Source organism: Acipenser ruthenus, chromosome 28 (assembly GCF_902713425.1).
Source record: "Acipenser ruthenus chromosome 28, fAciRut3.2 maternal haplotype, whole genome shotgun sequence".
In the NCBI taxonomy this organism is placed as follows: Eukaryota; Metazoa; Chordata; class Actinopteri; order Acipenseriformes; family Acipenseridae; genus Acipenser; species Acipenser ruthenus.
This window is the reverse complement of record NC_081216.1, coordinates 21,185,703-21,205,687: the sequence shown is the minus strand read 5'-3', so window position 1 is coordinate 21,205,687 and position 19,985 is coordinate 21,185,703. Positions and strand designations below refer to the sequence as shown.

The window sequence follows — 19,985 nt, the reverse complement described above, 5'->3', positions numbered from 1 at the left end:
GTGTCTCTGTGCGCAATGTCTCTGATCGTTGTGTTTCACAGTGTCTCACTGTCCACCTTGTGTGTTTCAGTGGGATTCCTGTCCATCAGGCAAAGAAGAGGAAGCACTCGGACTCACCCCCCAACACTCTTAACACTCAGATACTCAACGGCATGATCAAGCAGGAGCCAGGTAAGCATAGAGCACACCTGCACAGGTAAACACAGACCACACCTACACAGATAAACACTGAGCACATCTGTCCTGGTTTGAGTTTGTGAAATGAATAAATTGAAGGACGAGCGCAGTAACAGAGGAGTGTTTCTGTCCTCCCCTCTGCAGGGCTGATGCAGGACAGCGACAGCTCCTACCTTGACCCCAACTACCAGTGCATCAAGTGGCAGCCGCACCAGCAGAACAAATGGGCTACGCTGTACGACGTGAACTGCAAAGAACTGTAAGTGCCTGCTATCTGCACCCCAAAACACCTGATCATCACCTGCTACCTGCACCCCAAAACACCTGATCACCACCTGCTATCTGCACCCCAAAACACCTGATCACCACCTGCTATCTGCACCCCAAAACACCTGATCACCACCTGCTATCTGCACCCCAAAACACCTGATGAAAACCTGCTACCTGCACCCCAAAACACCTGCTGCACCACCTGCTTCCTGCACCCCAAAACACCTGATCACCACCTGCTATCTGCACCCCAAAACACCTGATCATCACCTGCTACCTGCACCCCAAAACACCTGCCACATCACCTGCTACCTGCACCCCAAAACACCTGATGAAAACCTGCTACCTGCACCCCAAAACACCTGCTTCACCACCTGCTATCTGCACCCCAAAACACCTGATCACCACCTGCTATCTGCACCCCAAAACACCTGATCACCACCTGCTATCTGCACCCCAAAACACCTGATCACCACCTGCTATCTGCACCCCAAAACACCTGATCACCACCTGCTATCTGCACCCCAAAACACCTGATCATCACCTGCTACCTGCACCCCAAAACACCTGCCACATCACCTGCTGCACCACCTACTATTTGATGTATTATAATTTAAAGTCCCTTTATAAACACCAAAACCAAAGGCCAAACCCGGACACATCTGTGACAATTCCTTGATTGGTTGTGCCCGACTGAGACAGAGTTCAGACAGAACCACGTGGATCTGGAACCAGAACCACAGCTCCAAATGGGAGTTCCACACTCCGTTGCTCTACCAATAAGAGAGTTTGAAATGCAGCACAATGCGTTCTGGGAAGGAACTGGGAGAGGAGTGTAAATGGGGGAGGTTCAAGTAGGGAAAAACAAAAACAGGGAGCGGTCAATGGAGAGAGAGAGAGAGAGACTTTGGTGTGAAAATGAAAGGGTTTCTGCCTGAATTCCTGAGAGGTTAGTACTGAGGGGGAGGACAGCTTGAAGTTTCGACTGGGTGATACCTGCCAAGGAGGAGGAGAGGAGAGGAGAGAGTGGTTAGGAGAGAGGAGAGAGGGGGAGAGGAGAGGAGAGAGGGGTAGATGAAAGGGTGATGGGAGAGGAGGTTGAGAGATGGGTAATCTTAATCCAGCCCACAGAGATATCATTATGAGTTACTTTAATAAAAGAAATACACTTCTTTGAAAATGCTCCACTCCATTCGCCACTAGCAGTAGCTGAGTCGTGTCTTTGGGTCCCATGCTGACCTAGCTTTGCAGATCCAGATCACGAAGGCTTAACAGCAGTTTAGACTGAAGGTATCAGGTTAGCTGACCTTGTGACCCCGCGTCCTTTAATCCCGATGACCCTCTGCACCCCTTTTTATTCATCGTCTTCTTTTATTATTTATTTAAGATGGTGAGAGAAATCCTAGGATATTGTAGCTGGATGGATTTTGTTAAGTAAACGTGTGCCATGTGTTTATTTATTCAGAGTGAATGGGGAGGACTGCAGCTCTGTCTCTGTCTCTGCGTCTGTCTCTCAGTCACTGTGACCTTTGACTTCAGACAGTGAGGTGAAAAAACAGGCCTCCATGGGGCAGGGGCAGCTCTCCCAGGTGTTGTACAGTGCAGGGTTAGAGTTACAGCTAGTGTGGGTGTCTCAGTGCCTGCAGGACGCTACAGTAATCATAGTAAAACCGCAGAGTCTCTATGGCAACGTGTTTCCCCTGTCAGTCTGTGACGCTGCCCAGCTGTGCATTGTGATACATCAGCGGCTTCCCGTAACCAGGAATGGAGTTCCATTACAGAAACACGCTGATAATCCTGGTCAGGATGCTTACCTTAGAGCACAACGTTCCCCCTCTACCAGACCTCACCTCCCTCTCTCTCGTTCCCCCTCTCCCAGACCTCACCTCTCTCTCTCGTTCCCCCTCTCCCAGACCTCATCTCACCTCCCTCTCTCTCGTTCCCCCTCTCCCAGACCTCACCTCCCTCTCTCTCGTTCTCCCTCTCCCAGACCTCACCTCACCTCTCTCATTACCCCTCTCCCAGACCTCACCTCCCTCTCTCTCGTTCCCCCTCTCCCAGACCTCACCTCCCTCTCTCTCATTCCCCCTCTCCCAGACCTCACCTCACCTCCCTCTCTCTCGTTCCCCCTCTCTCAGACCTCACCTCACCTCCCGGTCTCTCGTTCCTTCTCTCCCAGACCTCACCTCACCTCCCTCTCTCTCATTACCCCTCTCCCAGACCTCACCTCACCTCCCTCTCTCTCGTTCCTCCTCTCCCAGACCTCACCTCACCTCCCTCTCTCTCATTACCCCTCTCCCAGACCTCACCTCACCTCCCTGTCTCTCGTTCCCCCTCTCCCAGACCTCACCTCACCTCTCTCTCATTACCCCTCTCCCAGACCTCACCTCCCTCTCTCGTTCCCTCTCTCTCGTTCCCCTCTCCCATCCTGGAGTGTAACCATTCACTGTGTCAATGTGAGCTCCCTCACCGCCCTCCCCCTCTCTCTCCCTCTGTCCCAGCCCCATGCCCACGTACCGCGTCGACGCTGACAAGGGCTTCAACTTCTCGGTGCCTGATGACTCCTTTGTGTGCCAGAAGAAGAATCACTTCCAGGTCACCGTGTACATTGGCATGCTGGGAGATCCCAAATACGTGAAGACCAGCGAGGGGCTGAAAGCGATCGAGTGCTTCTACCTGAAACTGAACGGGGTCAAGGTGAGGGGGAGCGATCGAGATCTTCTACCTGAAACTGAACAGGGTAAAGGTGAGGGGGAGGGGGAAGGGGGAGTGATCGAGAGCTTCTACCTGAAACTGAACAGGGTAAAGGTGAGGGGGAGGGGGAAGGGGGAGTGATCGAGAGCTTCTACCTGAAACTGAACGGGGTCAAGGTGAGGGGGAGGGGGAGCGATCGAGATCTTCTACCTGAAACTGAACAGGGTAAAGGTGAGGGGGAGGGGGAAGGGGGAGTGATCGAGAGCTTCTACCTGAAACTGAACAGGGTCAAGGTGAGGGGGAGGGGGAGTGATCGAGAGCTTCTACCTGAAACTGAACGGGGTCAAGGTGAGGGGGAGGGGGAGCGATAGAGAGCTTCTACCTGAAACTGAAGGTGAGGAGGGGGAGGGGGAGGGGCCTCTTGGAGTTGTTCCCACTTTGTGCCCCAAGACTCAGTATTCACTGACACCTCTCTCCCGTCTCCTACAGCTGGAAGCCATGAACCAGACCATCAACGTGGAGCAATCCCAGTCCGACCGCAGCAAGAGGCCCTTCAAACCAGTGGTGTGAGTGTCCCACCCCAGTGCACCAGTAGAGCTACTGGGACACCCTTCTCCCTCTCCCTCCCTCTCCAGCAGGGGAATGAGGGGCTAGACTGACTCAGATGGAAATGGGAGGGGGGTTTAGGGAATGGGAGAGAGAGAGGGAGAGATGGCGGGTGAGTGGGTGCAGGAAGGGGAGAGGGAATGGGAGAGATAGGAAAAGAGGGAGGAGGAGATGGAGATGGAGGAGAGGAGAATGGTTAGAGGTAGAGACAGGGAGGTGGGAGGAGGAGATGGAGATGGAGAAATGGAGAGGAGAATGGTTATGTGATTAGACAGGTAGAGACGGAGGCAGGAGGAGGAGATGGAGAGATGGAGAGGAGAATGGTTAGAGGTAGAGGTAGGGAGGTGGGAGGAGGAGATGGAGAGAAGGAGAGGAGAATGGTTATGTGATTAGACAGGTAGAGACAGGGAGGTGGGAGGAGGAGATGGAGATGGAGAGATGGAGAGGAGAATGGTTATGTGATTAGACAGGTAGAGACGGAGGCAGGAGGAGGAGATGGAGAGATGGAGAGGAGAATGGTTAGAGGTAGAGGTAGGGAGGTGGGAGGAGGAGATGGAGAGAAGGAGAGGAGAATGGTTAGAGGTAGGGAGGTGGGAGATGGAGATGGAGAGAAGGAGAGGAGAATGGTTATGTGATTAGACAGGTAGAGACAGGGAGGCGGGAGGAGGAGATGGAGAGATGGAGAGGGAGTTTATTAAAGTCTCGTTCTCAGGTCACCCCTCTGTCTGTGTTGCAGGGTCACCCTCCCTCCTGAGCAGGTGACGAAGGTGACGGTGGGGCGGCTGCACTTCAGCGAGACGACATCAAACAACATGAGGAAGAAGGGCAAGCCCAACCCTGACCAGAGGTGACCTCGATACACCTGCTGATCAAACTAGTGACCCCGATACACCTGCTGATCAAACTAGTGACCCCGATACACCTGCTGATCAAACTAGTGACCCTGATACACCTTCTGATCAAACGCAGTGTTTCTGAGCAACAGATTTTCACCAATTCTTACATTGATTAAAAGTCTTGCAAAACATACAAGAGGAAGAAGGGCAAGCCCAACCCTGACCAGATACTGTCTGTTTACATACTGTTAAGAGAACGTGCGTTTATATACTGTTAAGAGAACGTGCGTTTATATACTGTTATGAGAACGTGCGTTTGCCACAAATACATCAATAGAGAGACGTCCTATGAAAAGAAAAACTGCAGTGAAAATGTGTCTGCAATGTAGAAGTATCCCTTTAACTCATGTGCACAAGCTCTTGCAAACTGTCCTGAATGTTGGTCTTTCTGGACAGAAGTCTGGAGAGGTTTGTGTAGAGGGCCGAGTCCCTGACTTCCTGTTTTCTGTTTCCTGTGCAGGTACTTCATGCTGGTGGTAGCGCTGCAGGCCCAGTCTCAGAGTCAGAGCTACACTGTGACAGCGCAGGCATCCGAGAGGATCATAGTGAGGGTGAGGAGTCTGTGTGTGTCTCTGTGTGTGTGTGTGTCTGTCTCTGTGCTTGTGCATCTCTATATGTGCGTGTGTCTCTGTGTGTCTTTGTAAGTCCTCTATTCTCCTCAGAATTAACAGCTAATATTTATTCTTCAGTGTTCAGTACTAGCGGTTCCCAGGCTGATAAAGTGTGCAGTGTCAATATTAACAGTGTGCTGCTCTGCCCTGCAGGCCTCGAACCCGGGTCAGTTTGAGAGTGACAGTGACGTGCTCTGGCAGCGCGGTCAGCTCCCGGACACCGTGTTCCATCACGGCCGTGTTGGGGTCAACACGGACCGGCCCGATGAGGCTCTTGTCGTCCACGGCAACATCAAGGTCATGGGGTCACTCATGCACCCCTCGGACATCCGGACTAAGGAGAACGTGCAGGAGGTCAGTACCCACCCCAGTACCAACGACCCTCTCCCCTCTCCCCTTGCTCCTCCCCTCCCCTCTCCCCTCTCATCCCTTCTCCCCCCTTCTCCCCTCTCCCCCCTCATCCCTTCTCCCCCCTTCTCCCCTCTCCCCCCTTCTCCCCTCTCCTCCCTTCTCCCCTCTCCCTGGTTCATTCTCTTTGTCTGCTTGCAGGTTGACACCACAGAGCAGCTCAAGCATATCTCCCAGATGAGACTGGTCCACTACCAGTATAGACCAGAATTCGCTGCTACTGTGGGCATCGACACCACTGCTGAGACAGGTAATACATTACACCTGAGACAGGCAATACATTTACCTGAGACAGCTATAATACATTACACCTGAGACAGCTATAATACATTACACCTGAGACAGCTATAATACATTACATCTGAGACAGCTATAATACATTCACCTGAGACAGCTATAATACATTACACCTGAGACAGGTAATACATTACACCTGACAAACACTGCTCGCCTGGACGAATGACAAACACCTGAGAAGGTCCCTTTACCAGTGTGATGATGTCATGTCCTGTCCAGGTGTGATCGCGCAGGAAGTGCAGGAGATTCTTCCCGACGCGGTGAAGGAGTCGGGCGACGTCGTGTTTGCGAACGGAGAGACCATCGAGAACCTGCTGGTGGTGAACAAGGTGAGGACCTTCAATCTAATCAATCCAGATTATAGAGGAAGGATATCTATCTATCTATCTACCTATCTACCTGTCTACCTATCTATCTATCTATCTGTCTATCTATCTATATATATATTGAGCTTTCTGTCTCAGGATCGTATCTTCATGGAGAACGTAGGCGCGGTGAAGGAGCTCTGCAAGCTGACTGACAACCTGGAGACTCGAATCGACGAGCTGGAGAGATGGAGCAAGAAACTGGCCAAACTGAGGAGGCTGGACAGCATGAAATCAACTGTGAGCGGAGGAACTCTGAGGTGAGGAGAGGGGAGGAGAGGAGAGGAGAGGAGGGAGGCTGGACAGCATGAAATCAACTGTGAGCAGAGGAACTCTTGAGGAGAGGAGAGGGGAGGAGAGGAGAGGAGAGGAGGGAGGCTGGACAGCATGAAATCAACTGTGAGCGGAGGAACTCTTGAGGAGAGGAGAGGAGGATAGGGAAAGGGAACATCAAGGGAGAGGGGAGGGGATAGCGAACATCGAGGGAGGGGATAGGGAACATCGAGGGAGAGGGGATAGGGAACATTGAGGGAGAGTTGAGGGGACAGGGAACATCGAGGGAGAGGGGATAGGGAACATTGAGGGAGAGTTGAGGGGACAGGGAACATCGAGGGAGAGGGGAGGGGATGGGAAGCCCCTGAATTGGAAGCCTGGTTCCTCAGAGATGATTTCCAGTAACTCTGCAGGTTAACACGCCTCTGCATTTCCTTCACAGCCAGTCAGGAAGTCAGTTTAGCCGGGCGGGAAGCGGGCCATACAAGAAGAGGCCGCCCAAGGTGGGCAGCAAGGTGGGTGCTTCATCTGATCCAGTGATTGCAATGCTGTGTGTGTATTTGTTCTGCTTCCACTCCTGGCTCAGTCAGGCAGACAGTGACCCTGCAGTGAGACCCCCTTCCTGTACCTGAGCTGCTCCTGCTCGTTAAATACAGTCAGTCCTTCACTGCTTTGAATCCCTTCTTCAGCCAGCGACGTTCCGGAGTTCAGAGTGGACAGCACCTCACAGTGGTGGGTTCCAGTACTGCAACCACACAGGAGCCACTGAGCTCCATGCTTATGGATTGATCACTACAGTCACATTGTACAAGTCCAAACTAGACAAGCTGTTCTGCTGCAAAATACACAGTGCATTGCACAGCCATTCCAGTTAGAGAATAAATAGGGATAACAAAATTATCTGTAGAGTGAAGAGTCTCTCTCAGTGTGTCTGTGTCCCTCTGTCTCAGTGATTGACCTCTGTGTCTCTCTGTCTCACTGATTGACCCCTGTGTCTCTCTGTCCTCTCAGAGTCCGAGCGTGTCCGAGCAGAGCTGTATCAGCCACCGCTTCCTGCAGGGCACCATCCTCGCACTGGTCATCATCATGGCCTTCAGGTAAGAGGTGACCGGTCACTCTGCCACACTGACCTCTCGGGACCCACACCTTCAAACACTCGAGCCCTTCACTTTAACCTCCGAGTGGAAACACTGAACCCAAACTGCAGCATCAATGGGATTCCATCAGCTCCTCTAAGAATCTACATGTAGCCTCTTCTGACGCCAGCAGTCAAGGGCTGTGTTAGTCTGCTGACTTCGAAAGTGCCCTGGAGTAATGTAGCAGGTTCATTAAAGACCCTGCCTCTAATACAGACTCTGCAGTAAAGACCCTGCCTCTAATACAGACTGCAGTAAAGACCCTGCCTCTAATTCAGACTCTGCAGTAAAGACCCTGCCTCTAATACAGACTCTGCAGTAAAGACCCTGCCTCTAATACAGACTCTGCAGTAAAGACCCGGTCTCTGATCTGGCAGCTCCAGTACAGATGGCTTGCCCAGTGTTCCCTGTCCAATGCTTGTCCTTCTTTCTCTGCAGTGTCATCTCCATGTCCACGCTGTACGTGCTGACGCTGCACAACCGCAGTGAAATCGACGCTGAAGGGTAGGTGCCCCCTCTGCGCTCTCTCGACTCTCACACACCCCCCTCTCTGAACACGCCCCTTTCAAGTTGAACGATTCCTGCTGTCTCCTCTGTTCACGTCTCTCTTTCTTTTTTCACTCTCTCGTTCCCCCTCTTTGCCCTGCACTGTCTGCACTTGGCCTGTAGTTCGGTCGCCATGGCTACCATCTGCATAGTGACCATGTCCTGGAGGCATGGTCTAAGTGCCACAGTCACACTCTGTCCACGGTATGTCCACTCTGTCTCTCTGTCTCTTTATAAATGTATCCATGAGTATAAAAATGCAATCTGAACGTACACAGCAGCTTGGTGAAGGTTGGTACAAAGTCAAGGCAGTTACCATGTGCTTTGGCTACTTGGCTGATGAGCTCGTTTCAGGACAATATTGCTAACTGGCATTCTTTGTTTGATACTTTTCACTGCATCACACAAGGTGCAGGTTTGTGTCATTCCAGCTGACTGGGAAAGCTGTAAAGCTATAGAATTATACCATCCTTTATTTCCATCCAAAATCAGGGTTACGGACTCTATTAAAATGGGGTTTGTTTTACTGACTGTTAGTAAATTTATGGCTGGCTGGCTGGCTGGCCCCTCTGCCCTGAGGAAGGACTTTCGCTCATGTTTCATCAGTAATAATTAATTCAAAGTGGAGATAGTACAGTGGTAGATCTGCTGTTTAAAAGTTTTGGGTTTGATAATCCCTCCTCTCTTCAGTGGCATGAAACTGCAATTGTGCAATAAGGTCCACAACTCCCTAATTGTGCAATCCCTGAAAAGGGAAGTTACTCTCATATGCAAGGTTAGACTGCGAGACATGTCAGAAGGAGCATGCTGTGCTGTTCTCTTTGGAGTCCTGGGTTCAATTCCAGGTAATTCCTTCTCTCACCTTCTTCTGACCCCCCCCCCCTTAATCTTTCTCTTCCTCCTGTGGAAACACAACCAACATTGTTACTTACCTCAGGAACCAGATTTATTTTAAAGTACAGTTAGAAATCAGCTGGATTTGAACCCAGTCCCCCAAGGGGAAACAGCACGGCATGCTAGTGAATTATCCCACTGCGCCACTTGCCTCCATGCGAGAGTCTAGCGTCGCATATCAGATCTTATATCCACCTCTGTATATGATCATTTTGAATGCTCAAGACGGCTGTCCCGTTTTGTAAGGTTTCTCGTTTGTCCTTTACTGGGACAGGTCCGCTCCTGATTTTGGCAAGTCCCGGCAGTCCACCTTTTCCCCGGACTTCCCTGGAACCACCCCCCCTTCGCAAGGTAAGACTCCCTCCACCCCCACCTTGTCTGTTTATAATGTTTCTCTGTAACGCGCCACATCAGTGCGTCAGAAACAAGCTTGTGGGGAATATTACTGTAACAAAAAAAACAACTGAAAACTGAATGTAGGCAATCTCCCCGAGTCTCTCATGATGTCTTCTTGTTTGTTTGTTGTGAATGTTGCAGTCCCGCCCTCCCCTACTCTGTCAAATCAGGACGTGTGCTGTTCCTCCAACCTTACCATAACCAACCAATCAGCAACCACCCTCTCCTTTAGCACTAACCAATCCACTGCAGGTAAGAGCTCTCCCCCTTCTCCTGTCGTGCTGTGAATGAACATCTCTGGCTAATAACCGGTGCAGTTTCATTATTGCACTGTCAGCGTTCATAGTCTGTTGGCCTTTCAGTCGCCTGTCCCCTCTCTCTCTCTCTCAGATCCCAGTGCTCCCACCTCCACTGCTGGGATGACCAATAAGAAGGCTAAGTCCCGTCAGAGTGAGAAGGAGGGTCGGTTTCGGAGCCGGCTCACCCCCGCGCCGCCCCCTCACAGCACTCACATCCAGGGCAAGTCCAAGAGACCGCCTGAGCTGGGGAGGGCAGCAAACACACTGCCGGGGGGCGGGCAAGACCTGCCCCTGCCCCTGCGCCAGCGCAGAGCAAAGACTGCCTGTGAGTAGCTGTCTGATCACCCTGCCAGCACTCTGCTTGTTCAACTGTATGTGATCAATCGATTGATTGATCAATCAATTGATTCATTGGTTGATTGATTGTGTTCCAGGGCCGGACCCCGCTCTGAGCTCCCTGCGGATTTTGGAGACAGACCAGCCAATCACAGCGCAGCACTGCACCCTGCCTGAGTCATGCAGGTTAGCGGGGTGGTGTGTTTGTGTAATGGTGGTGTGTGTGTTTTCAGAGTGCAGTTCTGTAGCAGGTTGTGTATGTGTAACGGTTGTGTGTGTGTTTGTTTCAGCCCCGGTAACTACAGCTACACCGTCCTGCTGAGCAGCAACAGCACCGCGGGCCGAGTCGGACTCACCCTGGAGATGAAGTGAGTCTCTGCAGCTCCAACTCAGCCACTCCCCCAGCACTGGTTGATTTATCTGTGTAAAACTAGCTCGACGCTCATTGCGATCTTACCCTCTCCCTCTCCTCAGCTCCTCCTCTCCGCTGCTGGTGCTGCTGTGTGGGGTCAGCAGGGGGCGCCCCTGTGCCAAGAGCCTGGATACACAGAGGGGCCTGGACATGACCTCCACAAAGGTACTGAATACTCACGCACATGCACACAGAGAGGGGCCTGGACATGAACTCCACAGAGGCACTTTATAGAAACTGACACAACCATCTGGACACAATGAGATTATTGGGTTACGTGCACTGACTCCTTTCTCGTTCTCTCTCTCTATCTCCTTCCTCCCCCATTCCATCTCTCTCCTCTCAGGGCATGGCTCATCGGTGGCCTCTAGAGGTTATTCCATTCCATAACATCGCGTATCACTTCCGGGTCGCCAAGTCTGTAAGTTGCTCATTTATATGTCCTGCTGTGCGTGTTCAAGTCTGTAAGTTGCTCACTTATATGTCCTGCTGTGCGTGTTCAAGTCTGTAAGTTGCTCACTTGTATGTCCTTCCAGACCAGTTCACTCTCTCCCCAGTGAGCATCCTCTAGTAAAGCTAGTGGAGCGCTTCAGGGCGGGAGAGGCAGAGACAGGAATAGTGAAAGGATCAGTTCAATATTTCTACACACTTTCTGATCATTTGCTAGATCGATGTAATAGAAGTTGATGTGTGACCCTGTCTGACTTTTGACATGTCTCCTTGCAGCAGGAAGTGACCTGTGAAAGCAAGCACGTGGAGGCGGGACTACCCTTTGCCAACTACCACTTCCTGTTCCTGCAGGCGTGTGTCTGAAAGGGGAGTGTCTTACACCAGGTGCATTGTGGGACAGAACCACTATGTATATATCTCCTTGCACTTCCTGTTTCCAGAGTGACCCCCACAGTATCCTGTGCGGGGAGGGAGGGAGGGAGGGGGTCACCATGCTGTACATTAAAACAGCTTCATTATTGAGAGGTTCAATCCAGCAGAGGACAAACCAGTTACAGGAGATCCCTCCCCCTCCCCCTCCTCCTCCCCCCCTCCTCCTCCTCTACAAAACAACTTTGGCACTTGCTGTGTATTTTTTTAATTGTATTTCTTGTCTCATTTTAACTGACACTTTGTTTCAAGTGGCATTAACTTCACTCTGTAATCACACTGCAGCAACACACTGATTACACTGTAATTACACTGCAGCAACACACAGATGACACTATAATTACACTGCAGCAACACACAGATGACACTGTAATTACACTGCAGCAACACACAGATTACACTGTAATTACACTGCAGCAACACACAGATGACACTAATCACACTGCAGCAACACACTGATTACACTGTAATTACACTGTAGTAACACACAGATGACACTGTAATCACACTGCAGTAACACGCATTACGCTGTAGTTACATTGTAGAAATGCACTGTAATTACACTGCAGCAACAAACAGATTACACTGTAATCACACTGCAGCAACACACAGATTACACTGTAATCACACTGCAGCAACACACAGATTACACTGTAATCAAACTGCAGCAACAGACAGATTACACTGTAATCACACTGCAGCAACAAACAGATTACACTGTAATCACACTGCAACAACACACAGATTACACTGTAATCACACTGCAGCAACACACAGATTACACTGTAATCACACTGCAGCAACACACAGATTACACTGTAATCACACTGCAGCAACACACAGATTACACTGTAATCACACTGCAGCAACACACAGATTGCACTGTAATCACACTGCAGCAACACACAGATTACACTGTAATCACACTGAAGCAACACACAGATTGCACTGTAATCACACTGCAACAACACACAGATTACACTGTAATCACACTGCAGCAACACACAGATTGCACTGTAATCACACTGCAGCAACACACAGATGACACTAATTACACTGCAGGAACACAAAGTGTAATTAAAGAAAAGCCTGATCAGTAATGGGCCAATTATTTTTATACAAATTCTATTTATGTTACAAGCCGCCTTTCCTTTGCACCAAGTGAACAGCAGCAGAGTCTGACTGGCTTTCGAGGCTGCTGCATGTGAACAGTGTGATCAGAGTTATAACAGTGCCACTGAAACACAAGTGTCCTGCTTCTACTTCTATACTCCAGCACTTGTATAATAATAAGGATGGCTAACTGGATTGTGATTAGCAGTTACACTGGATTGTACTGGTCTGAACTGGGTTTCAACACCACACGGAACTGACTTTGGACTACTGCTGGGAATAGCAGATAAAACACTGGACATCTCGTAGCAACTGCACTGGATAGGAATCATACTGGAGTCCAGAATCACCTCATGCATATTGAAATCTAACAAGTGATACACAGTGTATGCATATTGAAATACACACATGCAAGCATAATTCACTGCACTGAAATCCTGCTGTTAATTCAAACAGAGCATCTCAGAGTGTTGGTTTTAATGTCTTTCTTATTAGGACTGTGTCTCCTTACACTGCCCCGACGCTCAACTCCAAGCTATGTGGATATGCTAAGTTTCCCAGGAGATTAAGCTTGTAGAGTTTCTCAATAATATAATAAGATAAAAAGAGGTGCCTCTAGTACAGGCTACTGCTGATGATTCATCTCAAAGCAACACTGTCACTGGGCAGGTATCCTCGCTCCAGTCAATGCATCTCATACAGGTAGTTCTACACTGTGTTTATTCAGACCAGGGCGGGTGTGAAGCACACCCCTCATCTCATACAGGTAGTTCTACACTGTGTTTATTCAGACCAGGGCGGGTGTGATGCACACCCTTCATCTCATACAGGCAGTTCTACACTGTGTTTATTCAGACCAGGGCGGGTGTGATGCACACCCCTCATCTCATACAGGCAGTTCTACACTGTGTTTATTCAGACCAGGGCGGGTGTGATGCACACCCCTCATCTCATACAGGCAGTTCTACACTGTGTTTATTCAGACCAGGGCGGGTGTGATGCACACCCCTCATCTCATACAGGCAGTTCTACACTGTGTTTATTCAGACCAGGGCGGGTGTGATGCACACCCCTCATCTCATACAGGCAGTTCTACACTGTGTTTATTCAGACCAGGGCGGGTGTGAAGCACACCCCTCATCTCATACAGGCAGTTCTACACTGTGTTTATTCAGACCAGGGCGGGTGTGAAGCACACCCCTCATCTCATACAGGCAGTTCTACACTGTGTTTATTCAGACCAGGGCGGGTGTGAAGCACACCCCTCATCTCATACAGGCAGTTCTACACTGTGTTTATTCAGACCAGGGCGGGTGTGAAGCACACGCCTCACTTCCTGTGCATCACTTTAAACGTGTCTCACTTCCTGCACCGCCCAACAAAGAAGCAGCACTATGCAAACTCACACACTGTGGACCAAAGGACTTAGATATTCCAAAAACAGAACGACCTTTAACCTCCCCAAACTGTGAGCTCCTGCTGGGCCAGGATGCAGTCTGGTAGGGGTGGGGTTGGGGGTGCAATATCGCCTCTTTCACCCCCCACCCAACCGCGCCTCCCAAACAAAGTTAAAGACGTGTTCTTATTGTTACACTGTGTTCTGAAGCTTTACTGTTACAAAACCAAACACTGGAAAGAGACCGGAGAGTCCATGCTGACAGACAGAGCGTTCTGAGAGAATGTTCCGAGACAGACAGAGTGTTCTGCGAGAATGTTCCGAGACAGACAGAGCGTTCTGAGAGAATGTTCCGAAACAGACAGAGCGTTCTGAGAGAATGTTCCGAGATAGACAGAGCGTTCTGAGAGAATGTTCCGAAACAGACAGAGCGTTCTGAGAGAATGTTCCGAGACAGAGCGTTCTGAGAGAATGTTCCGAGTCAGACAGAGCGTTCTGAGAGAATGTTCCGAGACAGACAGAGCGTTCTGAGAGAATGTTCCGAGACAGACAGAGCGTTCTGAGAGAATGTTCCGAGACAGACAGAGCGTTCTGAGAGAATGTTCCGAGACAGACAGAGCGTTCTGAGAGAATGTTCTGAGACACACCGAGCGTTCTGAGAGAATGTTCCGAGACAGACAGACAAAGTGTTCTGGAATGAGGTCACAGAGACAGGCTGCACTAAGAGGTGATGCTACCTCGGTCACCCCGCTCCGTAGGGGCAGTGCTGTCTCTCGTGAAGGGATGGAGGGCTTTACTCTCCAGCAGGGTCGATCCCTCACTTTTTACAAGCACTACATTGAAATGTTTTACACTGTATTTTTGGCAGAGCACATAAAAGTAAAAAATCGAAAAAAATTCAAACATCAATTAAACTAAATGTATACACACTGACGTCACTTATCATAGTGGAAGGTAGACAGCACATCTTCAGTGTAGGACTATAAGTTATAACTGCAAGATTATAATTATTTAGTGGTTTTTTTTTTTTTTTTGGTAATGTAGGAAAATGGCATTCTACAGCTTTATTTGTTGTTTTGTTTTTGTGTAAATATAATGCGCCTATAAGACACCCTGAAATAGGAACTGTGCTGCGGAGAGCTGTGTGCTCAGTCTTTGTCGTGCCAAATCTCACAGCCCAAACTAATCTCACCATTGGGATTAACAAACAACACCCTGCTCCTTAGCCATAGCGTGGGTGTGAGAGAGTGACAGTGTGTGAGAGAGAGCGAGAATGAGAGCGAGTGTGAGACAGTGATAGGGAGTGTGTGAGAGGGAGAGTGAGTGTGTGAGGGAATGCGAGAGAGAGTGCGTGTGAGTGATAGGGAGTGTGTGAGAGAGAGAGAGTGATAGGGAGTGTGTGAGAGAGAGTGTGAGGGAATGCGAGAGAGAGTGCGTGTGAGAGTGATAGGGAGTGTGTGAGAGAGAGAGAGAGTGATAGGGAGTGTGTGAGAGAGAGTGTGAGGGAATGCGAGAGAGAGTGCATGTGAGAGTGATAGGGAGTGTGTGAGAGAGAGAGAGTGATAGGGAGTGTGTGAGAGAGAGTGTGAGGGAATGCGAGAGAGAGTGCGTGTGAGAGTGATAGGGAGTGTGTGAGAGAGAGAGTGATAGGGAGTGTGTGAGAGAGTGTGAGGGAATGCGAGAGAGAGTGCGTGTGAGAGTGATAGGGAGTGTGTGAGAGAGTGTGAGGGAATGCGAGAGAGTGCGTGTGAGAGAGTGAGTGTGTGAGGGAGAGAGTGTGTGAGAGGGCGAGACAGAGAGAGGGAGTGTGTGAGAGGGAGCGAGTGTGTGTGCGAGGGTTTCTTTAAGCCAGACGGTGGGTGTGAGGGTGAGAGGGTTGGTAGAACACTACTCCTAACCCAGCGAGAGGGAGGCGAGTGTGAGCCCCAGACCCCTGTGTTGCTCACAGTTAAGAGTCCTGCAGTTTCAATGCTTTCAGGACCCAGCCCTCCGAATTGGGCAAAGTGCTTGACCAAAGCAGCAGAAACGAAATCAGGGGCTTCAAGAATAAAAACACAAGCTTGTTAAAAAAAATAAAAACATAACTTTTATTAAAATCTACTACATGGAAAGTAAAGCTTAAAGCTGGTGTAAATATGTATTGTACTGATCTTGCTGTTGCAATCTGATTTTTATTATAATTTTTTTTAAATTTAAATTCTTTGAAATTTTACAATCACTGATTTGTAACCCTTTGTATATGACCACACACGTCGTTCTATATCTGAGCTCAGTGTCACCTGCCCTGTGCGGAGCTGTGTGATGCTCTAACAGGTCTCTGTACCATTATTACTGTGTCGTTATTATTATTATTATTACTGCTTTGCTATTTATTGTGCGGTTCTTTCACAGCTGATTCGTTACTTTTCCCTGAATTATGGAAATGAAATCTCTGTAACTCTTTGCTGAAGCTTCTATGCATTGTTAACATGTTTCTTGTTTACTTTTGTTTTTCTTATTTTTTTAATACAATATTCTTTATTCTCATTAAGTCACCTGTCTCAAATTATTTGAAGATATATACAGTAGATGTGTGTGCTACAACATGACAGTGTGTGTGTGCTACAACACGACAATGTGTGCGTGTGCTACAACATGACAGCGTGTGTGCTACAACACGACAATGTGTGCGTGTGCTACAACATGACAGCGTGTGTGCTACAACATGACAGCATGTGTGTGTGTGCTACAACATGACAGCGTGTGTGTGTGTGCTACAATACGACAGAGTGTGTGTGTGTGTTACAATACGACAGCGTGGGTATGTGTGTGCTACAACACGACAGAGTGTGTGTGCTACAACATGACAGCGTGTGTGTGTGTGTGCTACAATACGACAGCGTGTGTGTGTGCTACAATACGACAGAGTGTGTGTGTGCTACAATACGACCGTGGGTGTGTGTTACAACATTTCTACTTTACCCTCTACCTTTCACCATGTTTAAGTTATTTGCTTTGTGAACAGACAGACAGACACACACACACACAGACGGCTTCATCCCCAGTGCTGTCAGCTCCTCACAATCACATACCCGAATCTCCCAAATATTGTTACTTAAAATGAGAAAAGAACAATGGTTTCCTATGAAAAAATCTTGTGTTTATTCGGTGGATGGCTCCCCTCCCCTCCCCAGGTCAGTGCTCAGTTTGTACAGAATCTGTGAAAAACAGTTGCAATAAGAAATGCCTGCGTTGCCATGGCAATGTTGAAGTCCACGCCCCTGGAATGTTGCTGTGGTGTGTAGCCCCTCCCCTTTTCTCTCTGCAACAGGAAGTCAGAAAAAAAACTGAGAATCAGTTAATGTATGCGTTCATATAATAATAATAAAAAAACACAATTTCAATTATAAAATTGTACATCATAGTCACCTTACTGGAGCACTAGATTCAAGCAGCAAAATTCAAAACCAAGAAAAAGCTCAAATGTGCAGCTGTGACCCCTCTGAGATTTATAAAGTAATTCTGCTCCTCTGCAGGATTTCTCTCACCGTGCCCTATTTCACATACTGCAGTTAAGCACACAGGAGAGGTCTCAGCGGCTGGGAGTCTGTACGCACAGGAAAGCAGCGAAAACCTAAAACAAATACTAACCGACATCCCGTCTGAAATAAAAATACTGAACCCCACCCTCCCCTGCCACGAGAGGGGCACACTCCATCCCCCCAGCCTGCCCCGCGACACCCCTTTAATGAAACACTTGAAGCCAGCTTACCAGCATGCCTCAGACGTAGATGCCGACCCACAGCAGCAGGAAGAGCACCCCGAAGCCCATGAAGACCGAGGCGACCAGCGAGATGAGCAGCTCCTTGTAGATATCACGAGTGTACTTGGTGGAGGTCACCTCATAGCTGAGGCAAGGAGTCAAGGAAACAGGACTGTATCACAGCACAGCTGTGCACTGCAGACTGTATCACAGCTGTGCACTGCAGACTGTATCACAGCTCTACAATAGACTATCACAGCACTCGAACTGCTCCCTATCGCCATCGTCTTTTCACAGGCACTCAGCCAATGGCACAACAGTGCAACAGTGCCATCTAGAGGCTGCTTTTCTCTCCTCAAGCAGTACACTATACGGGTCAATGTCACAGTGTTACTCTGTGCTACACAGTAACGAACCTAGCCTCTGCTAAACCCACAACCACTCACCTGCACAGCTAGTACAGAACAACCGTGTGGGGTCTCAATGCTTCAGTCTTAAAATGTACAAAATGCCAGGTCTTCACATCAAGCTCACTATTTACGAGCGAGGTTCGGAACAGCTGATTGAAACCCTGTCAAGCCCGGTCTTAAAAGGTTTCTGTGCTGCTCTCAAACCACTAGTTAGTTCCCTGTGTCCAGTCCAAGGCAGCCGGTTCTCGTTCAGGGACCGGATTGTGCCGTGCTGGCAGAAGGATACACGAAGAACCAGGCGGTGAAGAACATGCCGATGGCGAGCAACACCACGGTGAGGTGAGGGAAGACAGCCGGGTTCACCGGGCTGGTGTATCGAGTCATTGCCTCCAGCTCCTAGACAGAGAGAGAGATCGGCGGGTTCAACACACACAGACAGAGACAGAGAGAGAGAGAGAGAGAGACAGGCGGCTACGGAATGCGTATAAATATTAAACACAAACAGAAATCTTACTAGGCAAGAATTGTACAGTTTTATGAGGATTAAACGTAGATTTACATTATTATAAATAACTGCCCTGTCGTGAAGCAGTTTCAGCTGCTAGTATAGGCTGTACTGTGCGCTTAGTCCCACTCCCCACGCCTTCCGGACTCTGTGCTTAATTAAGCCAGAAGTGATACCCGGAGAGCTGGAACGGGAGTCTCGTTCACATCCTTCTCATGGGTTACAATTTAGCATGCTCGATATTAACTTGAAGTTTTCAGTTGGGTAGCAACGTGGATTTAATAAGAGTGCCGTGCATAAGATAGGAAGGCGCTCCGCGTTTTAAAATGACTTTAGATATTTAAGAAAGTACGTACATTAAATTATCCCAGTACTGTACCACAACACTCCCAAATAAAAATCAAACAGTCCATCTTTGTAATGTTTTTAATTTATGCAGAGATCCTGAGATCGTTAGCTTGACACTGCAGACTGGGTGTTTATTGAGCTGCGTGTTTGTGTGTGTAGGGTCTAGGGACGGGTGCACCAGTAACTGTGCTGGGATACAGCGTACCGAACCAAAACCTCATGAGTAATTACAATAATCACCGAGGCAGGACCTCGACTGGTTTATTATTACACTTTTACCGTAGCTATATAACGCATTAAAACGCACACTAGAGTAATGAGGACACTATTTCTAGCTGGATTTGCACGTTAGATACTCACCATGTCGTTTCTGTCTCCAAGTCTCTCTCAGGAAGGCCACGTAGCTGCGGAACAGCCGGGTCATCAGTCGCCTGTCACCCGGGGCAGTATGGGAAATGTAGTTCCGAGGGTCCCGCTTCTCTGGCATGAAATGTAGGATTGGAGAGCAGAGAGAGACGGCGCACTTTAATTTAATAACATGTTTCTAAAATAGATATCAGTGTTCCTGCAAATTAAATAACATTACACTAAAAACCTTGCTTCAGGCACAACAGCTGCCTGTCCGAGAACTACAATTCCCAACTATCGGACTATAAAGCGCTTAAAACCAATGAGAAGCGCTTACGTTTAACGGGGCGGGTCTGATACAAGGAGTATCAGCCCTATAACAATAATTAATAACAACGATCTTTCATTGCGTGTGACTTCAATAGCACGGCTCGGCTCTCCGCGGAAAAGAGGCATAATTGTACTGAAATTGGTTGTTTACCTACAATATATTATGACCAGTCCTCCAATCGTTAACTGAATTAAATTGAATAATAATAATAATAATAATAATAATAATAATAATAATAATAATAATAATAATAATAATAATAATAATGTAGTTTTGCAATTTAAACTCGTCTGGCAA

At 48.8% G+C, this 19,985-nt stretch overlaps 2 protein-coding genes across 3 annotated transcripts in view; one reads left to right on the top strand and one right to left on the bottom strand.

Moving 5' to 3' along the window:
• Positions 1-16,530, top strand: part of myrf (myelin regulatory factor) — a 39,515-nt gene extending 22,985 nt beyond the window's left edge. The window contains exons 6-27 of one of the 2 annotated variants that reach the window (XM_034058028.3): positions 71-171; positions 322-436; positions 2,949-3,144; positions 3,631-3,707; positions 4,484-4,594; positions 5,104-5,194; positions 5,408-5,608; positions 5,804-5,912; positions 6,179-6,288; positions 6,424-6,584; positions 7,040-7,112; positions 7,609-7,694; positions 8,172-8,237; positions 8,403-8,483; positions 9,448-9,524; positions 9,711-9,821; positions 9,960-10,193; positions 10,303-10,390; positions 10,495-10,572; positions 10,679-10,781; positions 10,963-11,037; positions 11,343-16,530. In XM_034058028.3, coding sequence (XP_033913919.3) covers positions 71-171; positions 322-436; positions 2,949-3,144; positions 3,631-3,707; positions 4,484-4,594; positions 5,104-5,194; positions 5,408-5,608; positions 5,804-5,912; positions 6,179-6,288; positions 6,424-6,584; positions 7,040-7,112; positions 7,609-7,694; positions 8,172-8,237; positions 8,403-8,483; positions 9,448-9,524; positions 9,711-9,821; positions 9,960-10,193; positions 10,303-10,390; positions 10,495-10,572; positions 10,679-10,781; positions 10,963-11,037; positions 11,343-11,429 — 2,431 coding nt within the window. In that variant the 3' untranslated portion in view covers positions 11,430-16,530. Of the gene's footprint in view, positions 1-70; positions 172-321; positions 437-2,948; positions 3,145-3,630; positions 3,708-4,459; positions 4,595-5,103; positions 5,195-5,407; positions 5,609-5,803; positions 5,913-6,178; positions 6,289-6,423; positions 6,585-7,039; positions 7,113-7,608; positions 7,695-8,171; positions 8,238-8,402; positions 8,484-9,447; positions 9,525-9,710; positions 9,822-9,959; positions 10,194-10,302; positions 10,391-10,494; positions 10,573-10,678; positions 10,782-10,962; positions 11,038-11,342 lie in introns of both variants that reach the window. The other variant, XM_034058027.3, reaches the window with a different exon arrangement.
• Positions 16,531-17,121: 591 nt separating this feature from the next.
• tmem258 (transmembrane protein 258) lies at positions 17,122-19,600 on the bottom strand. Its single transcript, XM_034057401.3, has 4 exons — positions 19,370-19,600; positions 18,443-18,552; positions 17,756-17,891; positions 17,122-17,305 (listed from the first exon to the last, which is right to left on the bottom strand). Exons 1-3 carry the CDS (start codon positions 19,370-19,372, stop codon positions 17,765-17,767), a joined length of 240 nt encoding a protein of 79 aa, XP_033913292.1. The 5' UTR covers positions 19,373-19,600; the 3' UTR covers positions 17,122-17,305; positions 17,756-17,764.
• Positions 19,601-19,985: the final 385 nt, after the last annotated feature.

Coding starts and splice junctions, on each gene's coding strand:
- tmem258 (XM_034057401.3), bottom strand. Junction 17,892..18,442: donor TTCACCGCCTGGTTCTTCGT/GTATCCTTCTGC, acceptor TCCTTGCCTCAG/CTATGAGGTGACCTCCACCA.